A 21,933-nucleotide genomic window follows, 5' to 3' on the forward strand; every position below is an offset into this window, starting at 1 on the left:
ATACGTCTTTGGTGGCTCCTTTCATTTGTATGAACTTCTGATTTATGGTACTTATTGAAACTCTATCAGAAATGTGTCAACTTCCTTTTGTTTTTCTTTTTTTTTTTAACTGTATTCCACGACCTTGCCTTTTTGGGTGTTACAAATGGTATTAAAGAATGAATAAATATTACTTTCTTACTGTAACTGATAATAGTCCACAGCAGGTGGCGACAGAGATGAATACTACAAAACCACTTTCCAGGTATAATTAACAATTCTGGCCAAATAAAACAGTGTCTAAAATATAAAGCTAACATTGCTTAACAAAAAAAAGGAAAAAAAAAAGTGTTTTAAGACATGGCAAGAGATTGGTTTAATGCTTTTAGCTATTATTGAAAAAAAAAAAAACCTTACATATTGGGCTTGAAAGAGAATGTATTATCATGATGGTTGTGAGATTGAGTCTTAAAAAATTAGAAAACGACATTTTCCAAATGTATTGGTACCAGCAAGTACATTTATTATGCATTTACTTAAAATGAATACAATAAAAATATATAAACACAATATGCCATATTCGATGAGCTATGTCACAATACTTTTATGTTATTTTTTTAGTCATAGTTTTGACCTGCAGGATCATAGAAAAGCATCAAGTACAGTGTAAACTGATTAATAGGAGCAATACTAAAGGGTGAACGATTTTGTGAATGACATAGTGAGAGTATACTAAAATAAATATAAATATAATTCTATTTAAAAAGCTGCATCACATATTATTTGAATACCTCCTGAACATGTTCTCCAAGTCATAGAGTCTTATATGTTCTTTGTTTTCTTTCTGCCTTTGAACTGTCATGGTAATGGGTAACAAGTTCAATTTCACATTCAATACATTTAGGATCTCTCTTAGTACACTACATAAAATACGTTATTTCTAATTAAAGAAATTCTAAATTGTTTCTTTGACTGGTTACATTAGGAGCTTATTAGTTGAAACCAGTTTACGACATTGTGTAACATCCAAATGGGGGGATCACGTTGGAATGGCATCTTCAAGGTCATGAGTGGTGCTGCAGATTGTAAAAATACAATAAATGATGCATGTGTTTGCCTGATTTAGATTGACATAACAAGCATTAATAAAAGTTCAAATGTAGCAGTTTAAAAATGTATTAAAAAGATCTGTACAAATACTAACTTATACATAAAGAAAAATGCGAAAGAAACATTTTTACAATTAATTTCACCTAATAAATTAAGAAAAAGAAGTTCACTGAGTTTTATTTCACCGCGCTGACGTCCTGCATAACGGACCCATGTGTCAAGTGCCTCAATGTGCAAGTTATAAATACATTATACTGAAGCTTTACATGCAGATTTTATGTTGTACACCAAAAGAATAGCATTCATGAAAAATAAGTTAAGTTTATAATTAAAGCTAGTTGACATTTTAAAGGCATGATGGCTATTGAAACATAAACGCGGCTCTACGAGACATCAGCCTTACACGCTCTTGTTTGAAGTCAGGAAATTTGGGAGATTTTCTTGCTCATATGTTAATAAGTATTTGGTTTGCCTTTTATGCATTCAAACACTAAATCAGCATCTTTACAGATAGATGTTCTGAACCATGATTTGTGCAACTGGTTTCATGAGATGCAAACCATGACTATCATTAATATTTAGCTCTTACTGTATTTTATAATCATGGCATCCATATTGGATTCTTGAGCTTTAGGGGCTTTCTGTGATTCTGTCTTGGACGTCTGGGCTCACAATCAATCTTCAACTCTCCTCAACTAAATCCTCCACTTTTGCGTACACTGGTTCCTCCACTTTTGCGTACACTGGTTCCTCAGCCTCTTCTTTCACTTCTTGGACGCAGTTTTTCGTCTCGCCATCCTCCTCAATCATCATCTCCACTTGATGACCTTTTTCCTTGTTTGTCTTGATTTCTGCATATTCCGTGTTTTTGTTTTCTGAACTTCTTATCCGTTTTGTGGGAATCCGGTTTAGGAGGGAAAAGTCAATGTTGGCATACACCAATTCCTTTGGACCGTTGGTAGCTTCAGGAGCTCCTGCCAAAGCTTGACCATTCGACATCTGCCAGGTGTAAAGAAAAACACATCAGTAAAGTTGAGAATTAACAACTGACTGTACATTGAAAAGCTATCCTATGCTTTTTTGTCATTCAGAATCTAAATATCAATAAATTCTGGTTAATTCGCATGATTCTCAGTTTGGGTCTGAGACATGTTCAGGTTCTCACAATGTCATTGGTTTAATAAACTTAGGATCCCATTAAGGGACTGAGTTCGACTTTTCACTATTATGCTTCTGAGATGCTGAAGAAGGAAGTCAAGAGTCAGGCTGTGAAGTTTGGGTGTTGATGTAACATACAGCTCTCCGTCATGACCAACAACGCTGCGATTGTTCTCTATTTCTGCAGTGCTGCTTTATTGAGTAAGCACCCACTGCTGGACATGGCCACATGCAGCAACTGGTCAACTTGTGAAAGATCAAGTGATTTGGTGAGACTTGTGTTGCAAGGTGACAAAATGTTTTTTTTTTGTCTTTTTTTTTTGAAGAGAAGACTATATTTTTGTTTTTCTCACAGAATAATCAGTTGCTCATAGATGTGCCATTTGCTTGTTTAAGACTCTACAGATAAGCATGTGTTGCTGTCCATTTTACTGAACATGCACAAAATTGCAAAGAAAAATATTTTACAATTTTAAGAGACGTGTAGGATATTAAAAAACTATTTATGGTTCTGAACCCCCACCATCCTGTTATTACACCTCACTAGATATTAGATATTTTATTTCACAGATAAAGCAGAACAATCATTGATATCAATACTTATCATACCAGTGGCGTAATCATCTCCAGAGATTCACCCGCATTTTCAGAGTTCTTCCGTTTTATTCTGAGGAGACACATTATCTTTACAGTAATGATTTGAATACATGTTTGTAGTTGAAAATGTAAATTAAGTTCTAAATGTATGATGTACCTGTAGAATTTCATGAACAAACAGAAGATGATAGGTGCAAGAAGGAACCCAACCAAAAAGGCAAGGATGATTTCCAGCATGGAACTTTTTTCTGAATTAGGGTTTTGCTTGCTTACTAAAGGGAGAACAAATACAGAATGTGACACAACTGTTGCTTGTTTACAGGGAAAAATAGCTAATTTAAGGTCAAATTAGCAAAATTGTTTACAGCTATGTTTTTCGAACTGAAAAGATGCACTTACTTACACAGCCATCTGTCCGTACTGACACCAGAAAAAAAAAAAATTGCAATAAGCACCTTAAAGCAGAAGTTAAAAGTAGCACAAGTGTTAACTGTACCTTCTCCTTTTGTCCAGAGGACTGTGAGGTTCTCTTTTGCTTCCCCATTTCCATTGCTGCTAACACATTCAACACTGATGTTACCATGGTTTTCAACAGTTATGGTAACGGTGCTGTTGACAGTGTGGTTTGACACCACTCTGGTGATGGAGTACTCAGTGTGGTCTTCCAGTAACGGCCATTGGATGGTAGGTAGAGGAAATCCCTCACTAAGACACACACAGGTCAAAACGTCCGACCGAAGCACACATTCAGAACCATTCAGTACCTTTGGAGCCCCTGTAAGCACACAATAATCATCAGTTTAGGATAAACCACGTGTGGCTTAATTGTAAATAAAATATGTTTTCTTACAAGTCACTTTTACGTCTACATATGTAGTCTCAGTGATGTTCTCGTATGTTGCTGCACAGATGTATCGTCCAGAATCTCCTACTGTCATGTTGAAAACGACAAGAGTAGCAGATTCAGTGTTGTTGGGGGAGCTAGTTCTGTTGCTTGGATGCATGCTGAGTGAATTTTTAGTCCACATGATGAGTGATGGAGGAACACTATCAACACTGCAGGTCAGATTCAGAGCATCTCCGTCCTTTATAATTTGGTTTCCAGTGATCTGAGGCCTCCTTCTGTCTGTGAATGGCATTAAATTGTTTTTAGTTTGCAAAGTTGTTTTATGATATACAATATGTTTTAAATTTAAAACAAATGTATGTCTAGATGATAACATTTAAAGCCAAAGATTCAAATAAAGCCCAGAACAGCGTTGCTCAGCTAACAATACAATAGGCAAAATAGAACAAAGAGCTGTTGAGCATCAAATTATTTATCTTATTGATTTTGCTGATAGCCTCACTCTAGCTTACAATATAATGAAAACTGAATCAATTTATTCATAATCATTTTACTGTAAGATCTTGAAGGGTTGAAAATGAAGGGAACTCAAAACATTTTTTTCTTTTTCTCACTCAACCAACAAGTTCCCCTTTGGAAAGTCTTTTTGTGGCTAAGAATAAGAACAAAAAGCAGAAGAAGTTTCGTACACTGTCTGCACGTTTCAGTCTCCAGCATTTGGCACTACGGTCAAAAAAAGAAAAAAAATAGAAATGATGCAGTACTTACATGTAACTGTTAAAATAATTCTGTCTGTTTCATTTATGTTTGGGAGACTTGCTGTGCAGGTGTAAAGGCCTGCATGTTCTGCTGTAACTCTATTGATGAACAAAGTGCCAATCCCACTTTGTTCCTGCTTGAGATTTTCACTGCTGTTTTGCAGTTTACTTGAAATATTAGTCTGCAGGTTGCTTTTTTCAAATATGGTCAAGTTGATAACTGAGGAGGAAACACTGTCAACAGTGCAGGTCAGATTCAGAGCATCTTCCTCAGCTGTTGTCTTGCCAGAGATCTGAGGTTTTCCTATGCCTGTGAAACATATTTAAGCCAAATATGTTATATGAAGACAAAGAATATACACAGTTGCACTATTGCTACCATATGTAATGTGAAGCTAAACAAATAAAAAAAGCTAACTCAGACTTATTTCCTCTGTTGTTGGAAATGATTTTTTTTTAAACATACTTACTTGTCACTATATGGATATTTTCTTCCATGGTACTTTTCTGATATGTTGCTGTACAAACATAGCGCTCTGCATCTTCCGTTGTTTCATTCGTGATGGGAGAAGAGACCTCTGCCAGTTCATACAGCACATAGACTGCAGTAAATGCTTTACTTAAAGTATCTATTTTTAGATTGGTTTCTATTCCGTTTTTAGTCCATCTGACAACTAATGGAAAACTGTCCGCACTGCAGTACAGATTCAGATCTTCTTCCTTCACAGTTGCATTTTTGAAATCATCTGTAGATCATAAAATATCATTTTAGTAAGTGTAGTTTAGCTTAGTTATACTTGTATAATCAATTGCTGACATAGCCTGTTAAAAGTCGACTTGAACTCAACAACAGTGTTTTTGCAGAACTCGTCATACCTTATAACTTTTGTTACATTATCGTCACATTATAAGTACAGACTGCATTGCACAGTGCCTTCCAGAAGGATAATGACCTTTGAACTTTTTATGTTGTAGTAAAACCACAATATATTTATTTAATTGGTATTGTTTTTGTAACATGGCAAAACAAAGTAAGACTTGATTGTGTAGTGGTGGAAATTTACCACATGACTATTAAAATACTTTAAAAATAAAAGTCTGAAAAGTGTGGTGTGAATTTGTAATCAGAATATCTTTATTGACCAAGCTTATTCTGATTGGTCAATAGAAGTTCACTTTGACTTTTTAAGCATCCAGGCATAAAGCACAAATATTCGGCCTCCTGATGATAGTTTGTAGAATCAACTTTTACTGTCCTCACAGCTACGAACTTTCTCTAATCTCTTGCACGTCTATAAATTGAAACTTTTGTTCATTTTTCTTTTTAGAGTGGCTCAAGCTCAGTTAAATTTAATAGCGCATTATTGAAAATCAAACTTTGGGTTTTCCACATTATCTCAGCTTGATTCATCTTTGGACTTTTACTGGGCCAACCTAACACTTGATTTTGCTTTGACAGAAGAAAAGCATCCAAAATGTTATTCCTGACTTGTCTTCCGTGTTTGGTTGTCCCCAGGATGCTGCTTGTTCTCTAATGTCCTTTAAATATTTTTGAAATATAAAAACGATTTATACACAACATTGGTGCCGGAATAAAATCCTTATATAAAGTACATACACAAGTAATTCAGTAAAAGTGTTGTAACCATGAACACTTCCTCTGATGAAAAGACATGCTTGCTGAAAATTATTAAGAAGAAAGTACTTACTTGTTACTGTTACTTTGATTTGTTCTGTTAGATTCTTGGTCAAATTTTTTGAAGTACAGATGTAAACCCTTGAATCTTCTGCTGCCACATTAGTGTCGGACAAAGAACCATTGCCATCTTTCGCCTTCATGGTGTTTTCAGTGATGTTGAAAGCACTAGATGAATTGCTGGGCTGCCAGTTGGTTTCTGTTCCAGATTTAGTCCATTTAATAACTGATGGAGGAACACTGTCCACACTGCAGGTCAGATTCAGATCGTCTCCCTCCTTTACTGTTGTTCTACCAGAGATTCGAGGTTTTCTGAGGTCTGTGGGGCAAATATTTAATAACAAGATACAAAATTGTATTTTAAGACAGATGTGTAATAACACCCACAAGTGTTAAGTATTCTAAAAAAAAATAACAAAACATTACACATTAAATCCCCAAGTACTGACTTAGAAACCCCAATGAGTTTTATTTCTGAAAATTTACTTACAGTTCACTTTAACTTGAATTTCTTCTGTCATGCTGTCATTCTGATATGTTGCTGTACAAATGTAACGTCCAGCTTCTTCTGCTGTTACATTCATGATGGACAAAGAGACATGTCCACTGTTTTCCTCTCCATAGATTACTGTGCTGTTATCTGCTTTACTTAGAATATTGTCCTGCCAGTTGGTTTCTGTTCCAGATTTAGTCCATTTAATAACTGATGGAGGAACACTGTCCACACTGCAGGTCAGATTCAGATTGTCTCCCTCCATCACTGTCGTTCTGCCAGAGATCTGAGGTTTTCTAACATCTGTGGAGCACAGATTAAAGAAAAGGTTTAAACACTTTTGTTGCAAACTCCATATGAAGTTCAAGCTTAGATAATTGCAAATAATTGTCTGAGAAATATTTCTTCAAAATTTATTCTACACACATTTCACTGTTACATTCATTTCTTCTCTCAGAGTGCTGTTCAGATGTTGTGCTGTGCAGATGTAAAGACCAGCGTCGTCTTTTGTCACATTAGTGATGAAAAACAAGCAGCTTCTTCTTTGTTTCTGACAGATTTTACTGCTGCCATGCTTTTCAGATACATTGTGACTCTGCTGTTCAGCTTGTTTTCTAGATTTAGTCCAGGTGATAACTGATAGAGGGAAACTGTTCACACTGCAGGTCAGATTCAGATAATCTCCTTCTTTAACTGTTGGTCTACCAGAGATCTGAGGTTTTCTTGCATCTATAAAGCAAATATGAAATGAAATGAAATGAAATGAAATGAAATGAAATTTTATTCGAACATGATACAAATATAAAAATAAAATAGTGCACAGTAACAAGAAGTGCATAAGAAAGAAGAGAAAATACAGATTTTTTTGTTTCAGTTAACATATCATGCTCAAAATGGGGTAGGAAGAAGTGATATATATAAATATAAATATAAACAAAATATTTAAACTTTCAGTAACACAGACACACCAAGAACATATTCTTCTGTTACTGGGGAATTCATATACCAATTAATAAATTAAGAAAGCATTTTACGTTGTACATCTACATCTGTTGTGGATGTATTCATCAAAATAAATATATTTTTACATGTTTTACATTTTAAAAATGTCAGTCAACATGCCATTGTTATTTTGGTTGTTTTTCATATTCAGATATTGTGCTGTACAAATGTAAAGTCCAGAATAATTTGATGTCACTTTAGCCTGGTAAAAGGAGAACTGCATAGTTTTTCTTCTGGTAAGTCATCTCTGTTTAAATTTGAACCATTTTGTATGGTTCAATACTCCAATACTCTCAATACTCCAGGTCACATTCAAAGTCACCACAGTATCGTCTGTTATCAAAATTTACTTCACATCAATGAAATAAAAAAATGTATTACAAGTAAATACAGCAAATTTTAAAAGAGAGGTATTTTATGAGCAAATGTTAACCAGTTATAATTAAAAACATAATCAGCGGGATTTATATGACAATAAGGTACTCACATGTCACATTGAGAGTCACAGTCTCTTCTGTAGTTATGCCGCCAGTGAAGCTGACCTTACAGGTTATTTTGGTGTTGTGGTGATCAGCTGAAGAGTTAAAGGTCAGAGTTGAGACATGTCTCTGTGTGAAAGCAGTCAGATTCTCAGTTTTTAAGGCAGTTGTGTTTCCTTTGATGAAAGAGTCGTTCTCTCCTTTTCCTCTCCACATCCAGGTGATGTTAGGAGGAGACCCAGAGCAGAGACCAGGAGCAGTGCAGGTCAGAGTGACCTGCTGTCCCTCAGTCAGTGAAGGAATCATCACTGAGGGCTTTTGGTTCAGACCTGATGGAAACAGTTCATTGAATGAAAACTCACAAAACCAGTGAGTTTAATTATCTTAAATTTGATGAGGCAGATTGAAAAACTAGATGTCTTAAACTTGGAAAAACAAAATGAAAAATTGACTTTTGTCAAAAATAAACTTTTACAATCTGATCTCAGAGGTAAATAAAAATAGTAAAAAGATTTTTTTTTATCATGTTTAGAAATATGACATAATACTGAAGTTTTTGTTGTTTCCCTACCTGTTACTGATAGTGTTGTTTTTTCCTTATATGAAAATGCTTCTCCTGTTGCTTTTCCCTCAACTCGGAGCCAATAGCTTCCAGAATCAGATTCCTTGAGATCATTGATTATGATGCTGCAGTTCTTCTGAGCAACATCCGGTTCCACCAGTGACACTTGACCTTTGAACCCAGGCTGAATGTTTTCCTTGTTCTTGTCAGAGTGAAATATAATCTCAGGATAGTAACATCTGGCAGTATCACATTTATACCAAATAATATGTTTGGGTGCAAAGAGAGATGTGAAAGCGCATGGTATCACAGCACAGAGTCCAACCTCTGCCCTTATTTCGTCCTCATTGAAAGCAACACAGTAACCATCCATTTGACAGGGGTTTGTCCATTGCAATGCATCTGTTAGTGAGAAAAATAATTAAACTCAGAAACTGTAAAAAACATAGTAGTGATAGTTTCTTGTCAATGTTTATACAAACCCGATTCTATTAATAATGTTTTTAAACATTAACCATTAATTTTTCCTTGAGTGATCTGCACATAATAAATACATTGTAATCATGCGTAAATTACTGATTCATGTGCATAAAAGAGAAGGTTCATACATTACCATTGTTAGAAGGGAGAGACACGATTAACCAGATGAAAACAAACATCCTGATTTGAAGCTTGAAACCTTCAGTCCATTCCAAACAGGAAAGAAACTTTAATCCAGGAGTTTCAGAAAAATACTGAAACTGAAGCAGAGTTCAGACATAACATCATACATACAATGCAACATTTCTTTACTGGATTTAATTTCACTATTGCTGCACTTTATGAAAATTTTAGATAAAGTTGCTAGCAAAATTATGACTTTAAATCTTTTCAGTAAAGACAAATAAATGTCAGTGAATAGTTAAAATGTGTAAGTATTCAGAGAATTTACAGTATGCACACCTCTGTGGCATTACAAGGCTGAAATGATTTCTAACCTTGTTCAGCAAGAAAGTACTGATTTTTCTCTTTAACTCTCCAACACCCACCCACACACATAAACATTGAATTCTTTTGTTCATCAGTCTGATGAGAGCTAACACATTACGTAAATCAAAGTTTTATTTACCTTTTTTTGTCCACCTTTCCACTCGTCTTCAGTGACTTTCTTCACAGGCGTCTAAACTGCCTTCTTCTTTTCTCTTTCATATTTCTTCCTTTTTTCTTTTTTTGGCCACATTAAGAATAGGGAAGTTGGTTTGTGAGCACTTTTATGAAAAAAAGCTGCTCAACCAATGGCTGAGACTCAAGCTTTATGATCTGTACATTTAATAAATTTTGATAATGCATGTGTTTATATATTTTTTCTGTATTTCATCATCATAAATCATTAACTAAGAGGTTTTTTTTGCAGTATTTCTGGATAATATGGAATATGGAAAACTTTGACAACAGTATTTTTCATGCTTTTAAATTGCAGTCACTATTGCACTTCAAGCCTACCATTTAATTCAACTTCTTATTTAGAGCAAAAATAAATGAATCCATATATGCAGACACATATGAGTTTGATCAACTTCAGTAGCTTTTTGTTTTATTCCTTGTGTTCCTTTGAAGAAAGGGTAAAAAATGCAAATGTATAGCCAGTATACAGTAGTTCATCCTGTGGTAGGTCCCCCGCTCAGTCTGTCTCAGTCATTGTGTCCTTGGGTACAATGACTGAAACATTGTGGCCCTCTGACCAGCACATTGACTGCTGCTGCTGGTCAGAGGGCCTTTTGGCACTGGAATATTACATCCTCACTTCAATCAGACTGTCAGATGGAAGCTGTGACTACAATGTGTCTTACCACCATCAGCATGTGAATGAGTGACTGTAGTGCAAAGCACTGTTGAATAATCTGGAAACAAGCTGGAATAAGTTTTCTGATGGCACCATAGTTGTAGATCTTAGCCAGATCTCTCTTGAAAAATAGATTTTTAATCTCAATGAGACACACCTGGTTAAAGAAAGGGTTACATTCATACATTACCATCATCCACCTTTCTGCAGGTTTGAGGTAGAGAGGGTGACAGCATCAACTTCCTCTAGGTTTCATCTGATAATCCAGTGTTGACACAGCAGTCTTTCACAATGCTGCCCCCCTCAGGAAAAAGTATGTAAACAAAGTTTAGGGACTGATGTTTTCCTTGTGTAATAGAGATAAATTGTTGAGTTTTAAACATACAGTATATATATCAGCAAGCATCTGTCATGCAGCATGTGGAGCAGCAGCTCATCAGCAGCTTAGAGGAAATCATAAGATCACGGGAGAGACGAGTGTAGTGTCTGATAACAGATTGTATCTCAAGGCATGAAAATTTTTTTATGATCAGAGCTTTATTACATGTTTAAAGCCTGTCAAAGTTGCAGGCTGCCATATATGGATATTTGTACTGGTAAAGACTGTTGTAGTTGCAACCTATGTATGAACAAGTTTGCATCTTTGGTTAGTCCATCATGATTTCAATGTGAATTCATTCCTAAATAGTGTGTTGGTTTTTTATGCAGAAATGTGCATGCACGTTTTGGATCTTTTTATTATCCTACACAGCTGCACATTTCTTTGAATCTGGTTATACTATATTTGAACACTGTATGGCATTCCTTTACATATGATGTAAGTTTGCTCTTGCTGTGTCATTTGTTATTCTTACTTCCTGTTTTAGCATTTTTGTCTTTGTGTGAATCTACATATTTCAACTTGCCTGTTGCTGCTGGCACATCTCAATTACCAAACTAAAAGACATGAAAGGTTATTTCTTCATGTTGCACTCAGACTAGACTTTATCTCTGATGTGAGTGTTTTTACTCTAAACTGACCCATCTTAACACCTCCTCCTCTTCTACTTCCTCAGTTCATGTGGTAAAATATGTAAAACATATCTTATAAAAGCTGCTGACACAACTTCCCAAATTACAAATGTACTTCAGGACTGTGCTCTTTCAAGGAACATTTTCTCAGTCACAATAGTATTACAAGAGAAAAATGGTTTTGGAGATGTAATAACTCTTGATAATTTTATAAAGAAGAACCTTTGTTTTAGATGTACTCATTTATTTGAATTATGAAAGCAGTTTAAATTATGTACCAATATCAGCTTCATTAAAAATGATAACGGTCATGATCAAGAATGTTTATGTGTGAAATATTTGTAACAATTACAGATGCTATCAGTTAATTCCTTAGATTTGATGACAAAATTGCTTTGCTAATTCATTTAAAGACTCATGGCATAATAATAATACCAAACTTCTTAAATAACTGAAAGATTATTTGCTTTTGGATAATCTTAATGTTGACCTAGGTTTCTGGAAAGCCATGCAGACATAGCATCACTATCTCTGATAGCTTCTTTCTGTATGTATTGATAAAAAGTAGTAAATTTAAAATGGAATCAATAAAGACTCTATTTGAAATCAAAACTATTTTGTTATATTTTGGGATTATGACGTTTTTTTCTTTGATTGGTATGAATTCACCTACATTGTTACAACCCAGCTCAGCCAGGGGGAAAGAGAAGTAATATTAAAGAAACCCAGATGTTAAGGGTTTAACAGTTTAGGATTTATTGTTTGGGTTTAATAAAATAAAAAGGTGGAAATCAACAATAATCAAGTTCGGGTCTTATAACCAAATGTAAATAAAACAAAATTCACAAAACAATCAGAGTTGTAAACCAAAGATCTTAACAACATTGGACTAAAAAGCAAAAGTTAAACAAAAACAACCGACAAATCTCTCGTAATTTACATACAAAACCCCCAGAGAGACAAAATATCAACACAGTTTACAAAAGCTCACAGAAGAATAATGCTATTTAGAGCAGTCAAACACCAGCAAAGTGGCAAGCTGTCTAAACGAGGAATAAACTCCACCTTCTCTCAGGAGATGGTGGCTATAAAAAGAGAGGCCTCATCAGGGATTGGTGGAGCTGACAATTGGTGAGCCAATCAGCTCTGCTGTAGGCCTCAGGGAGCGGCACAGGAGGAATAGGGCTGCATCCAGTTCCCAATGGAGTCATCCATCCATCCATCCATCCATTTTCTTTACACCCTTGTCCCTAGTGGTGTGGGAGGGGTGCTGGTGCCGATCTCCAGCGAGACATTTTGGGCGAGACCCAGTGGAGTCAATTGGCAGGAAAGCTGCAGCTATACAGAAACGGAAAGAGAAATAGAATAAAAGAAAAAGAACATACAAGGCCACTGGCCATAACATACATTATCATTTAGGAAAGCAAAAACAGTAACATGATTATTTGAGAAAAAAACTTTACATTTTGACGTCTGGACATTTACCCATACATTTTCTACACCCACCTAATCCTTGCAGGGTTGTGCAAAGCCTGGTGCATTTCTCTTGCAGTCCATAGGTGAGATATGCTGTGGATAAGTCACACAAATATGCAGACTTCAAAGCACCTCAAGTTCAAAATTATTGTGAGCATGTTTTTGACAGATTAAAGTAGAACAGCAACAGCTGCATAATCTTTTATCCATGCTTATCATGTTAGCAAAACAATTTCCTAATGCACATGCACCATGCCCACATGAAAGAAAAACAAAAACAAAAGTTTGGAAACTGCAAAGATTGAAATGTAACTCATAATAAGGTTAAGGATAAACATAAACAAGGTTTACTTATACTTAAGGAAGAAACTTTGTTTCAGCAAATCTGTATAACAATAAAAGGGTAGATAATAAACATAAGAAGACATTATACAAAGACAAAAACACCCCAATATATTCACCTTCAATTATTAAACCCAGAAGGGGAAAGGACAAAAATAATTACAAATAACTAGGTACACCTTCACAATATCATTCTGGTTGTATTTGTGATATATTGTTTTATTATCCACAGATAATTATTCTGTCTATTCATCTGTATATTTAATCATTTTAGATTAAATTATTTCTCTTCCCTGGGAAATATACGGCATATTTTCTCTCTTGTCTAAAATAGTAAATTTGACAAAAATCCAGCAGGTAACATCCAGGTGACAGAGATCCAAGAAGATGTGTCAGTGTGGTCGCTGGGCAATAACATCATACTCTGATGTATCAGGTTTTTGCAGAGATATGTAAGTTTGATCATCTTCAGTGGGTTTCACCTTCTTTCTTGAGTTCCTTTGAGGAAAAGAAAAAAAAAAACATTGTGGTTGCAAATTTACAGACCATATAAAGTAATTGAGCCTGGAAACCATAAAATAGACATGACGTATCTTACCAAAGGTGCCATATGTAGATCACACAGAAAATATTTACACTGAGTGAAACAGCAACAATGATCCAGGGAAGAGCTCCACAATGATTGACATTAAGTGTAAAATTACAGGAATTACAGGAGAAATCCTCAGAAGAAAAGAAAACCATTGTTGCAGCAAATATACAGCCTATACAATAATTGTGCTTGACAAGCATAAAATAAACATGATGTGACTCACAAAACGTAACACGTCGATTATACAAAAATTCTGTGCACTGAGTGAATAATCTATATTATTTTTAATTATCTATTTTCCCTTAAAATCAGATTTACTCAGAAGTCAAGATGATCCTCTAAACAGATAAAGTATGTCAGGTACCTTGAGTTTTAATCCGAAGCATTTCTCCATTCCAGTACAAGCATAAACAGCAGTGGTAGGAGTTCGTCCTGTGGTCAAACCCCCTCTCAGTCTGTTTCGGTTATTGTGTCCTTGGGAAAGACATTTCACTCACTTTGACTGCTGTTGGTGATCAGAGGGCCTGATGGCACCGATACATGGCAGCCTCACTTCTATCAGACTGTCACAGGGGAGATGTGGTTACAATGTATCTTACCACCATCAGAACTTCAATTCTTTTACAGAATAAAAATCCTTGAACAGTAGAGTGCTGAGTCCTGTACTGGTCATGTTACCTCATGTTTGTTCAGGAGCAGCTGCAGGTAAAGAAGCTGGAGTGAGTTTTCTGATGGCACCATAGTTGTAGATCTCAGTCTTGCCCAGATCTCTCTTGAAATAGACATTTTTTTATCACCTGGTTAAAGAAAAGGTTACATTCATATAAACATTACCAACAGCTTCCCCCACCTTTCTGCAGGTTTGAGGTAGAGAGGGTGACAGCATCAACTTCCTGCAGTTTTCATCTGATAATCCAGTGTCGACACTCCTGTCACAATGCTGCCCCCTCAGGAACAAGTATGTAAACGAAGTTTTGGGACTGACGTTTTTCTTGTGTCGTAGAGATATTTTGTTTTGTTCATAAAAATAAATATATTTTGATGAGTGTCAATAGGTTCTCCATTTGGTCTGACTCTATGAAATTTTGTCGTGGCCCATTCACACACAACTAAATAGCCAAACAAGAAATCTAAACTGTAAACATTCTAGGTCGATTTTAAGCATTTTTGACTCTTGTGCAACAAGTTTTTATTTTTATTTTTTATGTCTCATTCATAGTTTTTACAGGTATATTTTTCCTGGCGTATTAATATAACATCTGCATGTGTAGAACATCTTTGTCATTTATGTAAATAAGGGAAAAATTCAGTCAAACAACAAAAATATATAATTTGCATTGCTTAGTTTTACTCAGCTTCTTTAAGTAAAATGTCTGTTAAGAACAGCACATTGTTCATTTTATTTATTTATTTTTATCCAAATGCAACTGATTTCTCCTGTGGCAAAAAAAAAGGTTAGTTACTAGCTCAATCTCAGTAATTATGGAAGAAAAACTTCTAACATTTTGTGTATTAAAAACATTTTTTACTCGATGATGCCATCCGCTGTCTTCTGTAGTGTGTTGGGGAAGCTGCTCATCAGCACCTATAGGAAGTGGTTTCATAGGCTCTAAAGAAAGACCAGCTTAGTTTCTGATAACAGATTTTTATCGCAAGGCCTCTAACTATTTTTAAGACAAGAGCCTGACATTTAAAGTCAGTCAAAGCTGTAGGTTGCCATATATGGATATATGTACTGGTAGAGGTTACTGCTAATAATAAAATACCATCAGTGATAAACAACATTTCCGTGCCCAGGCATGAAACTGTTGCAGAACTAAAGAGCTCATTTAGTGACTGCTGCATCCTTGGTGCACAAAAGAGCTTCACCGTATTTGTAGTTCCTCCGAGCAGCTCTTAAACTTTATAACCATCTCTTTATTCTAAAGTCTTTACATTGCTGCTGTTATAATTTTTCCATTCTTTTGTAAATAGTATGTTGTTGTTTGCTTATGCAGAAATGTACATGCACATTTTATATTTTTTTATTTCCCTACACAACTGCGCATTCAGATCTTTGAATCTGATTATGCTGTTAATGAAATTTGTACAGTATAACTTCATGCTGTAAGTTTGCTCTTTTTGTACAGTTTGTGATTTTTACTTTCTGTTTGAATGTTTCCTTTATCTTTGTGTGAAAACTACATGCTTTAACTTGTTACTTTAAAGGTTATTTTTAATTCTACACTAATATCTGTGTTGAAGTTCTGTGTAGATCTTACTTCTGATATGAGTGTTTATACTGTGCACTGGCCCGACTCAACCACCTCCTTTATATATATATATATATATATATATATATATATATATTCTTGGACATCTGCCACAGTGATGGTTACCGGGGCTTGTTCAGGGAGGTTGCTGTGGTCCTCTCGTAGAGAGGTTAGCCACTGTGCTGTGGAGTAGTTAACTCCCCCCTGACCTTACCTTTGGGCTCCTCCCTTATGCCGTAGCATTTGTGTTGTACCTCGTCAATCTCAAGTTGTGATAGCAGTTGCCGTTTGCGGATGTTGGAGCACTGAGCTACTAGTCTTTGCATGTAACCCCTCTGACTAGGGTTACTTGAGTAGTAGCATTCCAACAGATCCATGTTTTCGTCTCTCGCCCATTTCCGTCTTGTTCCAGTAGCCCATTTTTCATCAAGGTGCTCTGGTTCCCCAGCACCTGACGCAGACCTTGTTTGGCCGGGCGACGTCTGAGCCGGCATGTCGTGCTTATCAATGTCTCTCATGGTATGAGGTAGGCTATATAGCTCTAAGGGTCTTGCCTAAGGACCCACACTGCATAGCTCAATTGCACTGTTGTAACTTGCACCAGCCTGGATTCGAACCCCGGTCTCCCGGGTGGTAGACTGGTGTCTTACCCACTGAGCTATACAGTCAGCTATACAATCCTACCAATGGCTGGAGAAAGCTGGACTCAAGGACAGCACGGAGGCCCTCATCCTGGCCGCCCAGGAACAGGCCCTAAACACCAGAGCAATAGAAGCTCAGATCTACCACACCAGACAAGACCCAAGGTGTAGGTTGTGCAAGGAGGCCTCTGAGACAGTCCAGCACATAACAGCAGGGTGCAAGATGCTGGCAGGGAAAGCGTACATGGAACGACATAACCAAGTGGCGGGCATAGTGTACAGGAACATCTGTGCAGAATATGGACTGGAAGCCCCGAGGTCAAAATGGGGGACACCCCCAAAGGTGGTGGAGAATGACCGAGCTAAGATCCTGTGGGACTTCCAGATCCAGACAGACAAGATGGTAATGGCGAACCAACCGGACATTGTGGTGGTGGATAAAGAACAGAGGAAAGCCGTTGTGGTGGATGTAGCAATACCAAGTGACCACAACATCAGGAAAAAGGAGCATGAGAAACTGGAGAAATACCAGGGCCTCAGAGAGGAACTGGAGAAGGCCTGGAAGGTGAAGACCACAGTGGTGCCTGTGGTCATCGGGGCCCTCGGGGCAGTCACCCCCAAACTGGAGCAGTGGCTCAAACAGATCCCAGGAACAACATCAGACATCTCAGTCCAGAAATGTGCAGTTCTAGGCACAGCCAAGATACTGCGCAGAACCCTCAAGCTCCCAGGCCTCTGGTAGAGGACCCGAGCTCAGAGGATGAAAGAGACCACCCACGGAGGGTGAGAGGGGAATTTTTTTTTATTTTTTTTTTTTTTTATATATATATATATATATAAAAATCCTCAGGTTTCAGAAAGTGATATAGGCAAACTTGCAGTATCACTATCTCTCATAATGTCTTTCTACATGTATGGATGGATAAAATGTAGATCAAATTATTTCTTTGAAAGCTGCAAATTTAAAACAAAATCTATCAACCATTCAAAGTTAAGACTATTGAAAATAAAAAGTAATTTGGTATACTAAAGAGTAATTAGGTTTTTCTTTTCTAGGTATAATTGTACTTCTTTTTTTTTTTTTTGGAAAGCAACAAAAGGTAACATGACATTTACTCATGTTTTTTCTACACCCACTATCTTTATAGGATTCAGAGGCCTTGAGAATAAGTCACACAAATATACACACCTGAAGTTCAAAACTCATATTAAATTATCTTTAATATATTATACTAGAGCATCAACAACTGCATAATGTTTTATCCGTAATTTATATTAGAAAAACTATTTCCTAGTGCTCATACACCATGTCGTGTAAAATGAGACAGAAAAACCCCATTAAAATTTAAATGTAAGTTATAAAGGATAATCTTGCATTTTAAGGAAGATAACTTGTTTACGCATATATAGACATGACAATACATATTTAAAGAATATAAATATTTAATGATTTAAATATACTCTAAAAAACTAAAAATAAACAATATAACTTCAGTAATGAAAACTAGAAGGGGGAACAAAAAATAATTTCACATAAATTGGAAGATCCTTATAATATGTATTTAAGAATATGCTAAGACAATTACTATGTCTGTATTTTTAACAATTGTATCTTCTCCAGGAAACATGCACCCCCTGTTCTTATTGTGTCTAACACAGTAATGATATGAATATAGTTTCAGCATGTAGCATCCAATTGACACTAATCCCTGACCACAACATGTCAGTGCGGTCGTTGAACAATAACATTATACTATGCTGATGCACTGGTTTTTTGCATGCACATATAAATTTGATCATCGTCGGTGGGTTCAGCCTCTTTTCTTGTGTTCCTATGAAGAAAAGGAAAACTTAGTTGTTACAAAAGTACATCCTACTTCATGTAATTGGGCCTGAAAAGCATAAAATAAACAAAATGTAACTTACCAAACGTGGTACAAGTAGATCATAGAGAAAAGATGCACACTGAGTGAAACCCCAGCAACGACCCAGGGAAGAGCTCCACCGCCACACGCACAGTGTTTCACATGATTAACTGTAAAATACAGAAATACTGGTGAATTGGGGTTTCTGTGGAGCACAGTTTGAATTAAACATGTCTCACGAATTAAGGAAGCATATAAATTTGACTTACTTACAGTTCACTTTAACATGAATTTCTTCTGTCATGCTGTCATCCTGATAAGTTGCTGTACACATGTAACGTCCAGCATCTTCTACGGTTACATTCATGACTGAAAAAGAGACATGTCCACTTTTCTGCAGGTAGACGACTGTGCTGTTATCGACTTTGCTGAAAATATTGTCCTGGCAATGTGCTTTTGCTCCAGATTTAGTCCATTTAATAACTGATGGAGGAACACTGTCCACACTGCAGGTCAGATTCAGATCGTCTCCCTCCATGACTGTCGTTCTGCCAGAGATCTGAGGTTTTCTAACATCTGTGGAGCACAGATTAAAGAAAAGGGTTAAACACTCTGTAATGAATGAACAAAACATGTGAGGCTGAAACTTAGATAATTGTATAAAACTGCTTGAGAAACAGTGATTCTACACACATTTCACTGTTACATTAATTTCTTCTCTCAGAGTGTAGTTCGGGTATTTTGCTGTGCAGATGTAAAGTCCAGCATCTTTTGCTGTCACATTAGTGATGGAAAACAAGAAAATTGTACTCGTGTCCTGATGACAGATTTCATGGCGGCCATGCACTTTGGTTAGATTGTGGCTCTGGTGTTCAGCTTGTTTTGTAGATTTACTCCAGCCAATAACTGAGGGAGGAAAACTGTCTACACTGCAGGTCAGATTCAGATCATCTCCCTCTCTAACTGTTGCTCTGCCAGAAATCTGAGGTTTTCTTAAATCTGTAAAACAAAATTAAACAAAAATATTTTAGCTCTGAGTAAAGCAAACACAACAAGAACATATCAAAAGAACATTGGCCTAATTACCGACCAGTATATAATTCATTAAAAATGCCTTGAAGAGTCTAATCTCAAAGGCATTTTGTTTAGATTTAGTTATCTAAACAAAAATATTTTTTCAGGATGATAATCAGATATTTTGCTGCACAAATGAAAGCCTTAGAAACGTTTGCCGTCACATTAGAAATACTAAATAAAATACTCCATTGGTAATTGAAGAAGGGAAACTGTCAAAACTACAGATCACATTCAGAATCTCCCTATCCCCTTAATAGAATTCCCAGTTATTTGAATTTCCTTCCCATCTATGAGATATAAATAATAAATGATATAAAAAAATAAGCATAATATAAAAGAGGGGCATGTCTGAGCAAATGTTGCTAAGTTTTAATTAAAAAGCATCTTCAATAAGAGTTAAAAGATAATAAGGTACTCACATGTCACATTCAGAGTCACAGTCTCTTCTGTAGTTATGCCGCCTGTGAAGCTGACCTTACAGGTTATACTGGTGTTGTGGTGATCAGCTGAATAGTTAAAGGTCAGAGTTGAGACGTGTCTCTGTGTGAAAGCAGTCAGATTCTCAGTTTTTAAAGCAGACGTGTTTCCTATGATGTGAGAGTCTTTCTCTCCTTTTCCTCTCCACATCCAGGTGATGTTAGGAGGAGACCCAGAGCAGAGACCAGGAGCAGTGCAGGTCAGAGTGACCTGCTGTCCCTCAGTCAGTGGAGGAATCATCACTGAGGGCTTTTGGCTCAGACCTGATGGAAACAGATCACTGAATTAATCATCAAAAAATAGTATCAGTGTGATCTGGACAAGACAGATTGACTAAATATTTCCTTTATTTTGTAATACAAGATGAAATGGCAGTTTTGTCAACAATAAAGCTTCAACAATCTGACAATAATAAAAATGATAAAATCATTAATTTGCTTCATTAAGTCTAGTAATCTGATGTGGTAATTGTATACTGGAATTTTTCCTACCTGTTAAGGAGAGATTTGCTTTTGCAAGATATGTATATGCATCTTTTGTTTCTTTTCCCTCAACTCGGAGCTGATACCATCCAGAATCAGATTTCTTAAGATCGTTGATCATGATGCTGCAGTTCTTCTGAGTCATGTTCAGGGTCAGCAGTGACATGCGACCTTCGTACTCAGGCTGAATGTTTTCTTTGTTTTTGCCAGAGTGAAATACAGGGTCAGAATTGTCACATTTGGCCTCAAGTGGTTCACATTTATACCAAATAATATATTCGGGTGCAAAGAGAGATGTGAAAGCACATGGTATCACAGCACAGAGTCCAACTTCTGCTTTTATTTCGCCCTCATTGAAAGTAACACAAAAACCTTCATGTTGACAGAACTTTTCCCTTTGCAATGCATCTGTTAGTAAGAAAAACAAGTATTTTTTTTTTTTTATTATTTCAAACAAATGAAAAGAGATCAAAATAATGATAGTTTATCCCTAATAAAAGCTAATTGTTAGTCATCGTCTATATAAACAACATGGTGATTAAAAGACATTTTCAAATACTAATTATTACATATTTTTATTTTAATGTCTGCACATAATACAAAAAACTGTATTTATTTGCACATTTGTGAAAGCAATAATAACCTTTTAAGGATTTCCAATGAATATTATAACAAGCAAAGATACATTCAGCATATTTGCTTTTAGTATTGATTTATGTTTACAAATGACAGGATTCATACATTACCAATGAACGTAGGGAAAGACGTGGTTAACCAGATGAAAACAAGCGTCCCAGATTTGAAGCTTGACATATTCAGTCCATTCCAAACAGGTAAGAAACTTTTACACAGGAGTTTCAGAAAAATACTGAAACTGAATCAAAACAAAGTTCAGACATAATGTTGATTTTCGTATAGAATTTCCAAACTGGATTTTATTTACTGACAGCATAACTACTTTGAAGAATGTTTAAGATAAATCTTGCTTGTTAGTCAATTGTGACTTTTCAGTAAACACGAATGCATATAAATATGAATATTTATATTTGTAATCATTATATTAACTTCATTTCATTCAGCAAGAAAGTACTGTTTATCAGTCTATAATGTGGGGTAAAGCTTTGCATTAATCAAAGTTTTATTTACCTCTGTTTCATCTTCAGTAAATCTCTTCAATGAAGGTGAAACTCCTTTCTTGTCTTCTTTCTATAGTTC

At 35.9% G+C, this 21,933-nt stretch overlaps 1 protein-coding gene across 3 annotated transcripts; it reads right to left on the reverse strand.

The window, feature by feature from the left end:
* Positions 1 to 468: 468 nt before the first annotated feature.
* Positions 469 to 21,546, reverse strand: LOC106917661 (hemicentin-1-like). Of its 3 annotated transcripts, none has more exons than XM_088013542.1 (14): positions 21,465 to 21,546; positions 20,728 to 21,126; positions 20,179 to 20,499; positions 19,376 to 19,681; positions 18,956 to 19,258; positions 6,636 to 6,941; positions 6,159 to 6,464; positions 4,920 to 5,195; positions 4,460 to 4,759; positions 3,695 to 3,970; positions 3,341 to 3,619; positions 3,002 to 3,116; positions 2,857 to 2,914; positions 469 to 2,088 (listed from the first exon to the last, which is right to left on the reverse strand). In XM_088013542.1, exons 1-14 carry the CDS (start codon positions 21,529 to 21,531, stop codon positions 1,771 to 1,773), a joined length of 3,630 nt encoding a protein of 1,209 aa, XP_087869668.1. In that variant the 5' UTR covers positions 21,532 to 21,546; the 3' UTR covers positions 469 to 1,770. The 3 variants fall into 3 exon arrangements, with proteins under 3 accessions (XP_087869668.1, XP_087869666.1, XP_087869667.1); XM_088013540.1 differs by lacking the exons at positions 18,956 to 19,258; positions 19,376 to 19,681; positions 20,179 to 20,499; positions 20,728 to 21,126; positions 21,465 to 21,546 and adding exons at positions 3,244 to 3,264; positions 7,065 to 7,367; positions 8,128 to 8,448; positions 8,691 to 9,083; positions 9,295 to 10,201; XM_088013541.1 differs by lacking the exons at positions 18,956 to 19,258; positions 19,376 to 19,681; positions 20,179 to 20,499; positions 20,728 to 21,126; positions 21,465 to 21,546 and adding exons at positions 7,065 to 7,367; positions 8,128 to 8,448; positions 8,691 to 9,083; positions 9,295 to 10,201.
* Positions 21,547 to 21,933: the final 387 nt, after the last annotated feature.

The sequence above is a fragment of the Poecilia mexicana genome, unplaced genomic scaffold, assembly GCF_051168715.1.
Source record: "Poecilia mexicana isolate PSO_F unplaced genomic scaffold, ASM5116871v1 scaffold_16, whole genome shotgun sequence".
Taxonomy (NCBI): Eukaryota; Metazoa; Chordata; class Actinopteri; order Cyprinodontiformes; family Poeciliidae; genus Poecilia; species Poecilia mexicana.